The 13,701-nt window shown below is 47.7% G+C and overlaps 1 protein-coding gene across 6 annotated transcripts; it reads left to right on the top strand.

Moving 5' to 3' along the window:
- Nucleotides 1–4,500: 4,500 nt before the first annotated feature.
- ZC3H10 (zinc finger CCCH-type containing 10) lies at nucleotides 4,501–12,765 on the top strand. 6 transcript variants are annotated; one of them, XM_077328845.1, is made up of 4 exons: nucleotides 4,501–5,184; nucleotides 6,826–6,900; nucleotides 8,606–8,760; nucleotides 10,128–12,765. In XM_077328845.1, exon 4 carries the CDS (start codon nucleotides 10,169–10,171, stop codon nucleotides 11,354–11,356), a length of 1,188 nt encoding a protein of 395 aa, XP_077184960.1. In that variant the 5' UTR covers nucleotides 4,501–5,184; nucleotides 6,826–6,900; nucleotides 8,606–8,760; nucleotides 10,128–10,168; the 3' UTR covers nucleotides 11,357–12,765. The 6 variants fall into 6 exon arrangements, with proteins under 6 accessions (XP_077184960.1, XP_077184959.1, XP_077184965.1 ...); XM_077328850.1 differs by lacking the exon at nucleotides 4,501–5,184 and adding an exon at nucleotides 5,191–5,788; XM_077328844.1 differs by lacking the exon at nucleotides 8,606–8,760 and having other exon boundaries at nucleotides 4,503–5,184.
- Nucleotides 12,766–13,701: the final 936 nt, after the last annotated feature.

Here is a 13,701-nt window from a genome sequence, read left to right on the forward strand (position 1 = left end):
TGTGGCCTCCTAGTTGCATGAGGGCACATTGTATAGTAGGCATAGTTAGGCAAAACTGTAGCTGCAGTTTGGAAATTTTAAAGCACAAGAATGCTAATAAATAGTCCTATTGCACAAACAGTATGCTAACTAATAAATAAGTACCACCCTGACCTGAGTGTGATGCCGGTAATCTTAGCTGCAGCATTTATTTCTGTTTTTTCCCTTTAGTCCTGATTCCCTGTTAATTTGGATCATACTCTCCCAGTGTTTTCTACCTACACGTTTCCTACGGGTTCATGCTTTTGTGCACTCTTAAGGGTCATAGATTCCAAAACATGAAAATTGGTGATTTGTAACTTCTGTGCTTGTACAATGCACTTCCACCATTGTTGATGGATATAATAATTACCTGTGGTTGAGACTTTATGTCTGTGATGATCACTCACTGGTACAGGAGCCACATGTGTTTTGAGAAAGCAGGTAAGGCCCCTTGTCTGATGGGGCTTGTAGTTGGTAATTAGTTTCCACCTTGAAACAGCTGCTATTTGGGGAACCGGGTGAACTAGAAGCCTCCCTAAAAAGAAGGCTTCATGCCAGGGATGGAAGTTAATGTGAGTCTTTTGGTAGAGGGCAATTGCAGATGTTGCTCTTGGCAAACTGTGAAGTATTACTGCATTCGATGTTAGTGACAAGGCAGAGGGTGAGCTACTGAAAAAAGGTATAGTCCCATGTAACTTCAGTAGTGGTTACCCAGCCGATTTAGTGAGGATTAAAATACTGCTGTGGTTCCCCCACTGAAAATACTGTAACTGTATGTGACTGTCTTGTTATAAATTAAAGGACTTAAGGTTTAATGTGGGCAGGAATGTGGGGGAAGCAGCAGACAGCATTCCTGCTGAGGAAGGACACATGTTGCCTCCTGAACTGCCCTTTTGAAAGTATTTTAGAGGCTTTTTCCTTCTTAGACCGTTTATGCACTGGAGGTTTGGCAGGTTCCTGCACCCACATGGGGGGTCATTTGGATTCCAGTGCATAAATGGTCTTTCTGATGGATACAGTTAAACATGAAATTACTTCTTGGGCTTAAACTTTGCAGTATTGTCTATCTTGTAGTTCATATATTGATACAAAGACTGTGCCTCTGTTTGTGTGCTGAAGGCTACGATGGGCTACGATGGGAGGGAAATCTGCAAATAGGGTAAACGGGTGGGTGAAAATACACTGCCACCCCCACTTTTTCCTGAAAGTGGCCACAGCACCAATCAGACTGCCACATAGGAACAGTGTGATGTCTAGTACTGACAGTTAAATAACATTGTCTCTTATAGGCTGAAGCGCAAAAGGAGAAAGATGAGGCAGAGGTCCAAGTAGACATCTTGCGCAGTGCTACTGAAGCTGCAGAACAGAGCATGGAATGGTGGAGCTTAGGAAGCCGACTTCCAGACAAGGCCTGCTATTTGATGCTACTGTTTAGAAGACCCCTTGCCTATCTTCAGGAGCTTCCATCTTGAAGCCTAGGAGCTGTGATCTGTAAAGGGTGTTGTCCCTGAGCTTTGCTATTCTGGACTGGTTCTCTTCTTTGCAGCTTGATGTAGTTACTGTATAAAATAAAATCCATTTTTGGGAATTCACTATGTCATCTTTTCCCCTCCCCCACCCCCCACTGAACGTTGGATATTTAATGAAAGGTTTTGAGAAGACCAAATTGTGACTTCTGGGTGGCATAAATTTGATTTGGAAATTTGATCAGCTGTTGCCATACTAAAACAAAAATTTTCAGTGTCTGTTGCCATAGCTACTGTGTTGATGTCCAAGCACTAGGATGAGGGGGGTGGGAATTCCTTCCTTGGTGTTGTAAGAGAGGTGCTTCTGCTTTGCAGAAGTCTTTAGAAAGATAGCATCTTCCCTTCAGTTGGGCCAATAGTGGTTCCAAAATCATTTGGCTTGAAGTGTTGCTCACCTTTATTTTGGCTTGGGAGTAGAGACATTGTATCCATACTTGCAAATACCTTGACATTATAATTTTTCAAGGGACAGGTGTTTTCCAAGTTATTTAGCTGTTATTTTTTTCTGAGTATTAAGTATAGTTATGAGCCTCTTGTGGGACAGAGTGGTAAGGCAGCAGACATGCAGTCTGAAAACTCTGTCCATGGGGCTGGGAGTTCGATCCCAGCAGCCAGTTCAAGGTTGACTCGGCCTTCCATCCTTCCAAGGTTGGTAGAATGAGCACCCAGCTTGCTGGGGGGTAAACGGTAGTAATGACTGGGGAAGGCACTGGCAAACCACCCCATATTGAGTCTGCCATGAAAACGCTGGAGGGCGTCACCCCAAGGGTCAGACATGACCCGGTGCTTGCACAGGGGATACCTTTAACTTTAAGTATAGTTACTAGAAGCATTTTGCAGGATAAGTCTTGGACATGTACAGCTTGTTTTCTTATATCACTGTTTTTTCATTTTGTTAATTCTAGAAGTAAATAATCTTTAGGCTATCTATACTTAACAGTTTTTGTCCAAGGCAGAATTGTGCTTTGGAATCACAAACAATATATGTGTCCTTGACTGCCATAATGTGGTAGAACGTAGGGAACTACATCCAAGGCAGAAGGACTCCTAATGCCTACACTATATCCACGGACTCTTTTATGATTACCATGTGCTGTTTTCCACAGTGGCCTATATGCCTTTCCCAACTGGAATATGTAGGCATACTCTTCTAAAGTCATTTAAACCAATGGCCTGGTTGCAGAGACTTCTACAAGTTAACTGAAGAGTTTTGTGGGGAAAAAAGTGCTTTTGTTAGTCTGCCTATCAACTTCATAGGACGCTTCTGAGGGTTTTAAAGTTTTTCCATTACTGCAGTAACTTTGATAATTGGGATGCTTGTATGTATTTAAGGGACTAAAATGCTGTCAATACAACAAATTTCTATATACACAGAAATAAAGCAGGGGGCTTTAATTTGCATTTGCCCATTAGGGCAATCTGTCAAGCCCAATGATTAGTTTTATCTGGGTAGGGCTATGGAAAATTTTGGCAAGTCTAAAAATGCTGGTAGACATCAGCTTGTTTTACTACTACAGAATGGCAAGGCTACTTACCAGGAACTATTCTAGAATCTAGAGACTTGGCCATTTAAAGGTCTAAGCTTATGCTTTGACAAAATACTTCTTTTAAGATGCCACAAGGCTTTTGTAACGTAACTTGGCAACATCCTTTCCTTGAAAAATTAAATGGCCAAGGTACCTTTCAGTTTGGGAATGTTAACTTCTACATCTAGGCCAGATTCATGTAATCAACACTTTAGCCAAGTGATTTGTAATTGGATTTACTTGAGGAAAGACTGGTGCTTAGTGGTAGAGCATCTGCCTTGCATTCAGAAGCACGGAGTAGGCTTGTGCACTTTGGTGGCCATTCGTACCCCAAGCAGCTAACGCTGTGGTGGTGGTGGAAGGGGCGGCACACTGGTTGGTGCATGCAGGCGCAGAGCTCTGCCTATGTATGGGCGCCGGGTTGCATGCTGCCACTGGCGCTGCCCCTCCCCCTGCACCGCGGCGATAGCCGCTTCAGGTGCGAATGGCCACCGACGCACACAACCCTATTTAATCCCTAGTATTCCCTCTATAAAGTGCCAATAATGCTGACCTCAATAGTCCAATGGTCTCGTGGAGGAGCCCTATTCATACGTGTCTTATGCATGTGTTTTTAAAAAGCCAATCCATGCTCACTACAAATGAAACCAGGGGACAGCACATGGATGTGAGATTTAGTTGCACCCCCAACACTGCATATTTCAAATGTAACATGAGAATTACTCGGGTAACTCATGTATTGACACAGATTGTATATGCATTCAGTATTATGCGTGAGCTTCATGTTGAATTTAAGCCCAGTAGCTCCTCCGTCTTGAAGGTTTCAGAGTGTTGCCTATTAAGGTGGTACTGGGCTTGGATTGAGCTGCTCTGTTGACCAACACGGTTACCCTCTGAAAATAGCTTTGAGTGTATCCTTTCAGAAATACAGTGGTTCCCTTTGACCCCTGGTAGGAGATGGTGGGGTAGGGTTGCCAGATCCAGGTTGGGAAACTCCTGGAGTAGGGTACAATATCTTAAAGCCTGCCCTGCAAAACATCTATTTTCTCCAGGGGACCTGATTTCTATACTCTCAAGATGACCTGTAATTTGGGGGGGGGGGGTTCATATTGTTGAAAGGACCCTCCAGGTTCATCTAGTCTAATCCCCTGAACAATGCCAGAACTGACAACTACCTGCCCACCACCAGTGATCCCAATTTCATATCTTGGTGTTCCCTCCACCAAAAATTCAAAATCTAGCCTGGCCAGGAGGAAATTCACCTACCATCCCATAGTGGAGATCAGCAATTTCCTGGCTATGCAAGGAAGGGCCACAAGAAACAAACACTGGCACATCCCTTCCTGTCCAGCCACTCAAAATCAGCATGACTGTTTAAAAACTTCCAAAGATGGAGAACCCACCACCTGTTCCACTGGAGGAATGGAGGAAGCCTGTTCCACTGAGGAACCGCTCTGTCAGGAAATTCCAGATGTTCAGACGAAAATTCTTTTGCATTAATTTTTCCAGCCCCACCCCTCCTGGAGGCTGATATCCCTACTCTTCACCCCCCCCCTTGCTGGTGTAGGTGTAGGACCAAGGTCCTGCAGTCTGGTTTTACAATTTTTGGGGTCAGCTTCCTAACCCAATCCCCTCTGGTATGCTACACTCACGCTTCGAGTTTAGAAGGCGTCACTCACTCGTTTCCCCCGCTACTGCGGGGACCGGGCTTTGCTCATGATTTCCCGGCTCCGCCCTGTCAGAAGTAGAACTGTGGACTCTCCAGATTTCCATGAACTACAATTCCCATGAGACCATGCCAGCATCTTGCTGGCAGAGACTCATGGGAATCGTAGTTCATGGGCATCTGGAAAGCCACAGAAAAGGTTCCCTCGGCACGCTGCGAGAGATGCCCCTCCTCCATGGCGCCTGGGGGAGAAATCGCCTCCCTTCCCCGCTGGCGTCGAGGGAGGCCGACGTCGCGTTGCGTTGCCACGGCAACCGCGTCGCCGGCTTCTTTCATACCTGTCGGTGGCGGAAGAAGCGCGGAGTACTTCCGGTGGGGACAGGAAGGAGGCGATTACCCCGGAAGGGGTTGCGCTTTGTTGGGCGCCGCGGAGGACGGAGTGCGGGTGAGTGAGGCGCGGTGGGGGCCGGCCACCCACTCTGGGCTGCCGCCGCTTCCGTCCCGGGGTTTCCGCATTCCCACGCTTCCCCAGGCGCCGAAGAGCTCCCCGCTGCGGCCTCCCCCTTCCTCTATAGGCGCTCCGGCCGCTCCCCTGCCTGTCGCCTCCGTGGGCCGCCAGCTCCGGGTCTGGTGGCCGGGGGCGCCCTGCTTCTCCTGCCGTGGCCTTGCCCCTGGAGAAGGGCCCCTGGCTGCCTGCCTGCCTTCCCAGCCGGGAACACAAAATTCATTCAGATCGCCCTGGAGTGGTCTCCTGAAGGACGGAGCAACCGATGAGTAATCAGCAGCGCACTAAGGTGCTCAGGGAGTGTTACTCCTCGGGTGCATTGACACCTGTCCTAGTGGGATGCAGCCTGCCCAGGGACACCGGAGAAGCTGTTTCTGCTTTGTACTTTTCCAACTGTGCGTGAAAGAGCACTTCTGAGTATTCGGAGGCGAGCAACAGTTATGTTCCATAGAAGAAATGTGAAATAAAATTATAAAGTGTGCTCAAGCAAACGTTTCGACACCCATCAGTTATTCTGCTTCTGTGTATAACCAAGCCCGAATAAGTGTGTATTCCATAAAGATGGGTGTTTTCATGGTGGGTGGATAATTGTTGAGATTGGTTCCCCAAAGCCTCTGCTTAAGTTCCCTTCCTAGCTGAGGGAGAGGGCTGAGTGCAAGGGAAAGGAGTGACAGGGGTTTATACTGAGAATCAGGCAATTGAATGAAACAGGTGTGAGTGCAAAGTTCTCTTTTGGGGGGGTCTCCTGTGGATTACTGGATGTGCTATCCTGGAGGAGTGCCTCTTTGGCTCCAGCTGTGCTCTGTACTTGTAAATAAAGCTAACGTCACAAAACTGCCATAATACTCCCAATGCTTTCTCCTCCCAAATGAGCTGTCCTCCAGAATCTCTTACTGCTTGAAGAAAGAGGGAGAGCGTAAATATTACTTAGGTCGGCTTAGATAAATGAACAGTTTATAGTTAGAGTTAGACTGCACAATGCAGTCATTAGGCAACCAGTTTACTTTGGGAAACTTAGAGGAACATACAAATTGTCAGTCAGTGCAAGATCTGGAAGATGCAGTACTGGTTCTGTGCAGAAGGTATTTTAAAGAATGATAAATCACCTTAGTGTGTCCCCTGTCACCGCAAATACTAACTTCATTTGAAAACACATTAGCCTAAATAGTAAAGATTGCTGCCTTTCTTTAGTGATTAAATAAACTGGTCATTTTCAGACTGTGTTCCTAGGAGTCAAGGAGTTTGGCAGGTTATAAGGAATATCTCAAGGAAATTAGCACTAGTAAATTGAGCTCTTTTGACATCCATGTCGTCTACTGAGTTGGGTGTATACTTTTTGGGGGTGGAATAATTCACACATGGTCCTCCAAAGGCCTCACATAAATGAAGAATGTTTACTGTGTCTTCCAGAAGTCCTTGAAATGCTAAGGGATTCCTCAGCAGAAAAGGATTACCCTAAATCAGAAAAAAAAATTGGTTTCCTCCTGAAAGTAGATACAGTGAGGGGAAAATGTCCTGATCTCTTGAGACTACTGTGCACATGGGGTGATTTCATCTATTGCTTTTTCTTTCTTTCTGTAGCACTTGGGACAATTCAAGGGTGAAATCTTGCCATAACCCACCTTGGCATGTATTTGAAAACGCTGCTTCATAAAGGTAAAGCTGAGCTTTGGGAGCTTCTTCTTTTGAATTTGGTGGCCAGTTGTTCAAATATATTTGGTCTTCAGGAGCTTTACTGTTTATTTGGAAATAACTATTTGCTTGAGAAGCACTTGCCACAAAAAATGCAATGTTGTATAGGACAGTTTTGGATGCCCTCTCTCTGTTCATATTGTACCACCAGAGCTGACTCCCAGAATTCTCTTGTCTTGTGAGGGTTCAGTATAGGCTGAATCTGTGTAAAACATTTTCAGGTTTTATAATTTTCTGCTACAAGTCTGTTTTGATCTTCAGCCATAGTCCCCCCCCCCCCTATAAACAAAGTATAGGAGGCTGTTTTGGGAGTTTTATTTCATATGCTTTTAACTTGTGAAATACTCTTAAGGGTCGAGCTGCAAACCGTCAGTTGGATTAGGGTTTTCAAATTCCTACTTCAGAAATATAGATGCCATGTTATTGCTTTCAGTGATGACTCCCTCTCTGCCTCAGCATCAATATAAGATCTTGTTGATTTCAAAATACAAAGGAACCTGACTGTTTCAGCTCTTTGGCTGACTGTCAGTGCTTCCATGTGGAGAACTACCTAGCCATGAATGGAAATAGAGTGCATTTAAGATGATGAACTGCCACAATCATATATTTGACTTGTCAATTGTGTTCTGCCATTTGAGATCCTCCAAGTTCGTAGGAATTACGGATGTAGCTTCTCGGGATTCTTTCTCTTCCAAGCAGCACTGTCTGATGGAGCTGAGCTGGAGTTATTTGTTCCATGCCCATCATGCCCTGCTGTTCCTTGAGACTTCCAAGCACTGTTCCAAGGGCTCCCATTATTATTATTTAAAACCTTTATAGGCCACCTTTCTGCCTAACTTAGGATCCCCAAGATGGCAAGCAATAAAAACATTAAATTAAACACATGTGCAAAACAGTTAAAACAAAGATGAAATGTGAAGGAGGTCCAGTGACACATGTGCATGTGTGAGAGACAAAGATTTGTCAGTCCCAAACAGGTCATCGCACTGTAGCATCACTCTGCAGTCTACTCTACTATGACACATATGAAACTGCCTTATACTTAATCCGACCATTGGCCGATCAAGGCCACTTGTCTACTTAGGCTGGCAGCAACTTTCCAGGGTCTCAGGTAGAGGTGATTCACATCATCTAATGTCTGGTGCTTTCAAATGGACGTGCTGGAGATTGAACCTGGGACCTTCTGCCTGCAGAGCTCTTCAGCTGCTTGTTATTCTCATTGAAGTGGCCATTTCTTGTGGTCCTTTCTTGCATGCCCAGGAAAATGCCAATTGTCATTTTGGGAGGTAAATTTCCTCCAGGGATTCTGGGTTTGTTTGTTTTTTGGAGGGGGCATCATCTGGGCATGGAATTGGGGTTACTGTGGGTGGGCAGGTAGTTGTGAATTTCCTGCATTTTGCATGGAGTTGGACTAGATGACCCTAGGGTTCCCTTCCAACTCTATGGTTCTATGAGAATAATGTGTCTGTAGTTGTAGCCTCACATGATGGAATGTTCCTCCATGTAAAAAAAATGTCTCTGTGCATGGAAATGTCAGAGAGAAGGACTTCATCCTAGTGTGTCTTCTCTGCCATCCTAGTCTGCTATGTGGAAGGATTCACACCCCCCCCCCCCAGCCCACATCTGCAGTCTAAAGAGGGACAGCCCAGACATTCATTTTCCATTTCAGTGAGAACTTAGAAAACAGAATCCACGGCAGGGGCCATGTAGAGCAAGGCTAGCTCATTTCTGAGGAACTGTCACTGCTCCCTGCAACCACCAAGACCGAAGTTTGCCCCTACCCTAACGGCGTTTCTGAATGCCCCCTACTTTATCTTCATATAAGTGAGTGACAATTTATTACTATTAGGGAGAAAAGCAAACTGTGGTTGCAGTGGGGTAAAGATCTGTCTCTTACACTTATGTTGTGAGATTCAGTCAGTACTGGTGGGGTGGACCATGAGAGAAGGAAAATGTCCATCCTCTGCCCACTTGAAACAAGTTGAAGATTTCTTCCCTCTTCCGCACTGATGGACTTGGGAAGAACCTTGATTCCCCCTCTCATCCAGCTTTGCAGCGGGGGGAAAGTAATCATTCCCTACTTCATTATCAGGGGCCAGGGCCTTGTTCAGTTGGGACACGGGAACAGAAGTTTGGAACAGCAAGCCCAAGCATCCCTGTTTTTCTGTGAAGGTCGTCACTGTAATGGATGATAAAGTGGTCAATGGGGTATTGTGTGCTGGTGGGGGTCTCTGCATCCCCGCTCATCCTTCAGATTTGATGAGCCTTCACAGTCTGAACTTTATCTCTTTATCCCATCTCAAGCGTGAAATGAAAAATGGAACCTAGCTTGAAGAGGCGGAGAGGTGAAGTGCCGGATAGAGCCTTCTTCTCCCCAGCCCAACAACAAGGTTCAGTGTTGCAGGTGGGCGGGAGGTGATTCATATAGATCGGCTTGGCTGTGGTTTGGCTGAGCACCTTTGAAGATGGAAGGTGCTCACCTCATTGTGAGCTAAATGTGATTGAAATCAGCACAGGAGGATTTTTTCATTACAGTGTTTTGCCCCCTCTTAGAGCCATCCTTTAAAAATGCTCAGTATACAATGCTCATGTTCTCTTGTCATTAGTTTAACAAGCATGATCATAGGGTGGCCAAGCACCAGGTGGTGGCTGGAGATCTCTGGGGGTAGCAACTGATCTTCCTGTGACAGAGATCAGTTCATGTGGAGGGGGGAGGGGCTCTTCGGAGGGTGGAATCCATGGCATTATCAGGATGAATGAAAACTAGGGAACTTGAAAAATAAAAAGAGCCCCACTATACAAATCCACCTTGAATACAGTGTTCAGTTCTGGACACACCTCCTCAGACAGTAGAACCGGGAACAAATAGGGGGGGGGGAAATAAAAGTGGGCAGATGCACTGGAGCCATTCCTGCCAAGGGAGTACCGTTCTAGCCACTTTCCCCAGCAAGGTCACAGGACTGTGATAACCTAAGTCAGGGGTAGTCAAACTGCGGCCCTCCAGATGTCCATGGACTACAATTCCCGGGAGCCCCCTGCCAGCATTCGCTGGCAGGGGGCTCCTGGGAATTGTAGTCCATGGACATCTGGAGGGCCGCAGTTTGACTACCCCTGACCTAAGTGCTTCTCAAACTTTCCCCTGTTCTCTTTCTTACACGATCTCTTCTCTCTCCTCTCCCTACCCTACAAAGTTGCCTGATTCAGGCCGCCGGCCGAGAGGGTCCCGGAAAACATGCCCGACCGCGACAACACCTATAACGGCAGCGGCAGCGATGAGGCCAGCGCCAACTCGGATGACATCTGCCGGGACTTCTTGCGCAACGTCTGCAAGCGGGGCAAGCGCTGCCGCTTTCGCCACCCCGACATCAATGAGGTGACCAACCTGGGAGTCAGCAAGAACGAGTTCATCTTCTGCCACGACTTCCAGAACAAAGAGTGCGTCCGCATCAACTGCCGCTTCATTCACGGCACCAAGGAGGACGAGGACTGCTACAAGAAGACCGGGGAGCTCCCGCCGCGCCTCCGCCAGAAAGTGGCGGCCGGGCTGGGCCTTTCCGCGGCCGACCTTCCCAACAGCAAGGAGGAGGTGCCCATTTGCAGGGATTTTCTGAAGGGGGACTGCCAGCGGGGCGCCAAGTGCAAATTCCAGCACCTGCAGCGGGATTTTGAGTATGACGCCCGGGGGCTGGCCACTCGGGAACAGGGCATCACCACGCCCGTGCGCCGATACGACCCTTACGACCCCATGTACGATTCCGACCGGTGCTACGACGATCACGACCCTGTGCTTAAGCGACGGAGGGTGGATGGGCTCCATTTTGAGACTTACGAGTACAACTTTACCAGTCCGCGCACAGTGGAATACCGGCTCCTGGAAGAGGAGAACATCATGCTCCGGAAACGTGTGGAAGACCTCAAGAAGCAGGTCAACAACCTTTTGGCCACCAATGAGGTCCTCCTGGAACAGAACGCCCAGTTCCGCAACCAGGCCAAGGTGATGACTCTCAGCTCCACAGCCACGGCCACGGAACAGACTCTGGCGCCAACCGTGGGCACAGTCACCAACTACAATCACAGCATTGCTCAGACCCACACCACCCTGAGCAGCCAAGCTCTCCAGCCACGGCCTGTGTCGCAGCAGGATCTGGTGGCTCCAGCCGGTGCGCAGGCAGCACCCCCCAGCAACGCAGCGCCCCCTATGAACCCTGAAATCACCCCGCTGTCAGCTGCTCTCGCTCAGACCATTGCCCAGGGGATGGCTCCACCGGTCTCCATGGCGCCCGTGGCCGTGTCAGTGGCGCCTGTGGCCGTGTCGATGGCTCAGCCACTGGGGGGCATAACCATGAGCCACGCCACGACGCCCATGGTGACGTACCCCATAGCCTCACAGAGCATGAGGATAACAGCCATGCCTCACTAGCGCCCTTCCCGAGGGAAATGACCTCATTCAATATACGTTGCCCCCTAGGTTGGGAGGAGGGGGAAGCGCTGCTAGGATCCGTTCCGATCCTCTTGAAGGCGAGCCATACCGGAGAAAGAGGCTGGCTTCAGACGTGGATCTGAAACCCTCTGGAACTGTCATCTCTGCCCAGTGGGAAGGACAGTAGCTTGGGCAGACGTTGCCTCTAGCAGGCACACGGGGCTCTCCCCGCCCTCTCACACACCCACAGTGGCCGGGCTCAGGGATGACTGGATCAACAAAGCAATTTAGAGTGTATAGTCGTTGCCTCGCTTTTGTCTCTACCTTGTCCCTCTTTTGCTGCTCTTCCATTCTCATCAGATCGCCCGCCAGTTTCTTTCGGAGTTTAGTCACGGAGTTTATGCTCTCTCTGGTGGGAGCATTGTGCTCGCGTACAAATAAGACACACGCAGTCCATCCTCGTCCAGAGGGAAGATGCAGGGGTGGGCTTTCCCCTCGCTCAGCCGGGAGTCAAGAGGGGAAAGGGCTGTAAGGCTGCCTGTTCCCCAGAGAGCAGAGTCTCAGGCAGCCAGAGTCATGCAGCTTTGGGCAGCTCGAAGGCAAGGATGCAGGCTCCTGGGGACATATGTAAAAATATAATTAGCTCTGTTACAACAGAGAAATCCAAACTTGCAGCAGAAGCTTGATTAGGCCATGAGTCTAGAAATCGCAATCATGGCCCTAGGAAGAGAGCGGGTTGAATATGCTCCCTTGCTCAAATAAGCCAGGTTGAGATGGTTGTGGGCACAGCAGAGCTGGCGCATTTTGTATTAATTCGTAGGTTTCTCAGAACAAAGGGGCAGGATCTCTGTAGGCCAAACCGAGGATGAACAGACTTTGTTCCCCATTGACACCTGCAGGAGTCCTGTGTGCCTTGCGAGACCCCAGTAGTCTCCCCCCTCTCTTGGGATTTTTTCTGAGGTTTTTAAAATTTATTTTTATTTTATTTTTATTTTTGCTGCTTCCTGCCTGCGGTTCCTGTTTGAATTGCTCTCTTATTGGGGGAGTCTGTTGCCTCTTCTTTTGGGGGAGGGGGGGTGAGTAGGGGCTTCCCCGCCATATATCACTCCCTGCTCTGTCTTTTTATTTTTTAAAGAGAGACTTTAGTCAGCGTTGTGCTTTTTGTTGGTGGTGTGAATTTCAAGCTCATCTTTGGGTCTAAAAGTAGCTTCTTTGCACTTTTCACGTTCTCTTTGGATTGGTTTCTAGGAAGACGTTTTAAAGGCAAACGCTTCCAAACCCGACTGTTTCTACAGTCCAGTGTAAATGTTTTCGACTATTAAAAAACAAATGTACAGGCCTCGCTCCTACGACCAGTGCTGATATAATTGTTCAAAGGGTGTGTGTATAAAATGTATATATTTTGAAAAGGTTATCCTTCCCTCTCATCACTTCACTTCTGCATCTGCAGAAGTTCGGTTTTTGGCATGAATTTGTACGGCTCCCGGAGATGCTCGTGGGATGCAATGAGACAATATATGAAGAATACTGCTGAGGACAGAATCCATCAGATTTTGTTACTGGGTAAAACCTGGGATGGGGGGCTGGATCCCCTGAAATTGGTTGGGTGTCAGTGGATCACTTAGCTGCCCGCTATTGAACAAAGGCTTTTGCTTCAGTATATGTTAATTGGAGACATCATGGAAGAAGGGATTTCATGCACGTGTTAAACAAGATATTCAAAGTAAATAAGTCCTGTAACTTTTAATTGGCTGGAATACTGGCCACAACTGGGAATGGAATCTTCTTTGTAGTACCCGCATGTAGCTTTGCTGCCACCCCGTGGTTGCAAGGAAATCCAGGATCAAATTTGTGAGGTGAAATTATTATTATTTATTAAAATTTCTAAACCATCCTTCCAAAGTGGCTCAGGGCAGTGTACATGTTATGATGAATAATTCACAAATAGTTAAAAAACGATAAAACATTTAGAAGAAGAAGAGTTGGTTCTTTTATGCTGCTTTTCTCTACCTGAAGGAGTCTTAAAGTGGCTTATATTCGCCTTCCCTTTCCTCTCCCCACAACAGACACCCTGTGAAGGAGGTGAGGCTGAGAGGGCCCTGATATTCCTGCCTCCCCTTTCCTCTCCCCACAACAGACACCCTGTGAGGGAGGGGAGGCTGAGAGGGCCCTGATATTCCTGCCTCCCCTTTCCTCTCCCCACAACAGACACCCTGTGAAGGAGGTGAGGCTGAGAGGGCCCTGATATTCCTGCCTCCCCTTTCCTCTCCCCACAACAGACACCCTGTGAGGGAGGGGAGGCTGAGAGGGCCCTGATATTACTGCCTCCCCTTTCCTCTCCCCAC

The sequence above is a fragment of the Paroedura picta genome, chromosome 3 (genome assembly GCF_049243985.1).
Source record: "Paroedura picta isolate Pp20150507F chromosome 3, Ppicta_v3.0, whole genome shotgun sequence".
In the NCBI taxonomy this organism is placed as follows: Eukaryota; Metazoa; Chordata; class Lepidosauria; order Squamata; family Gekkonidae; genus Paroedura; species Paroedura picta.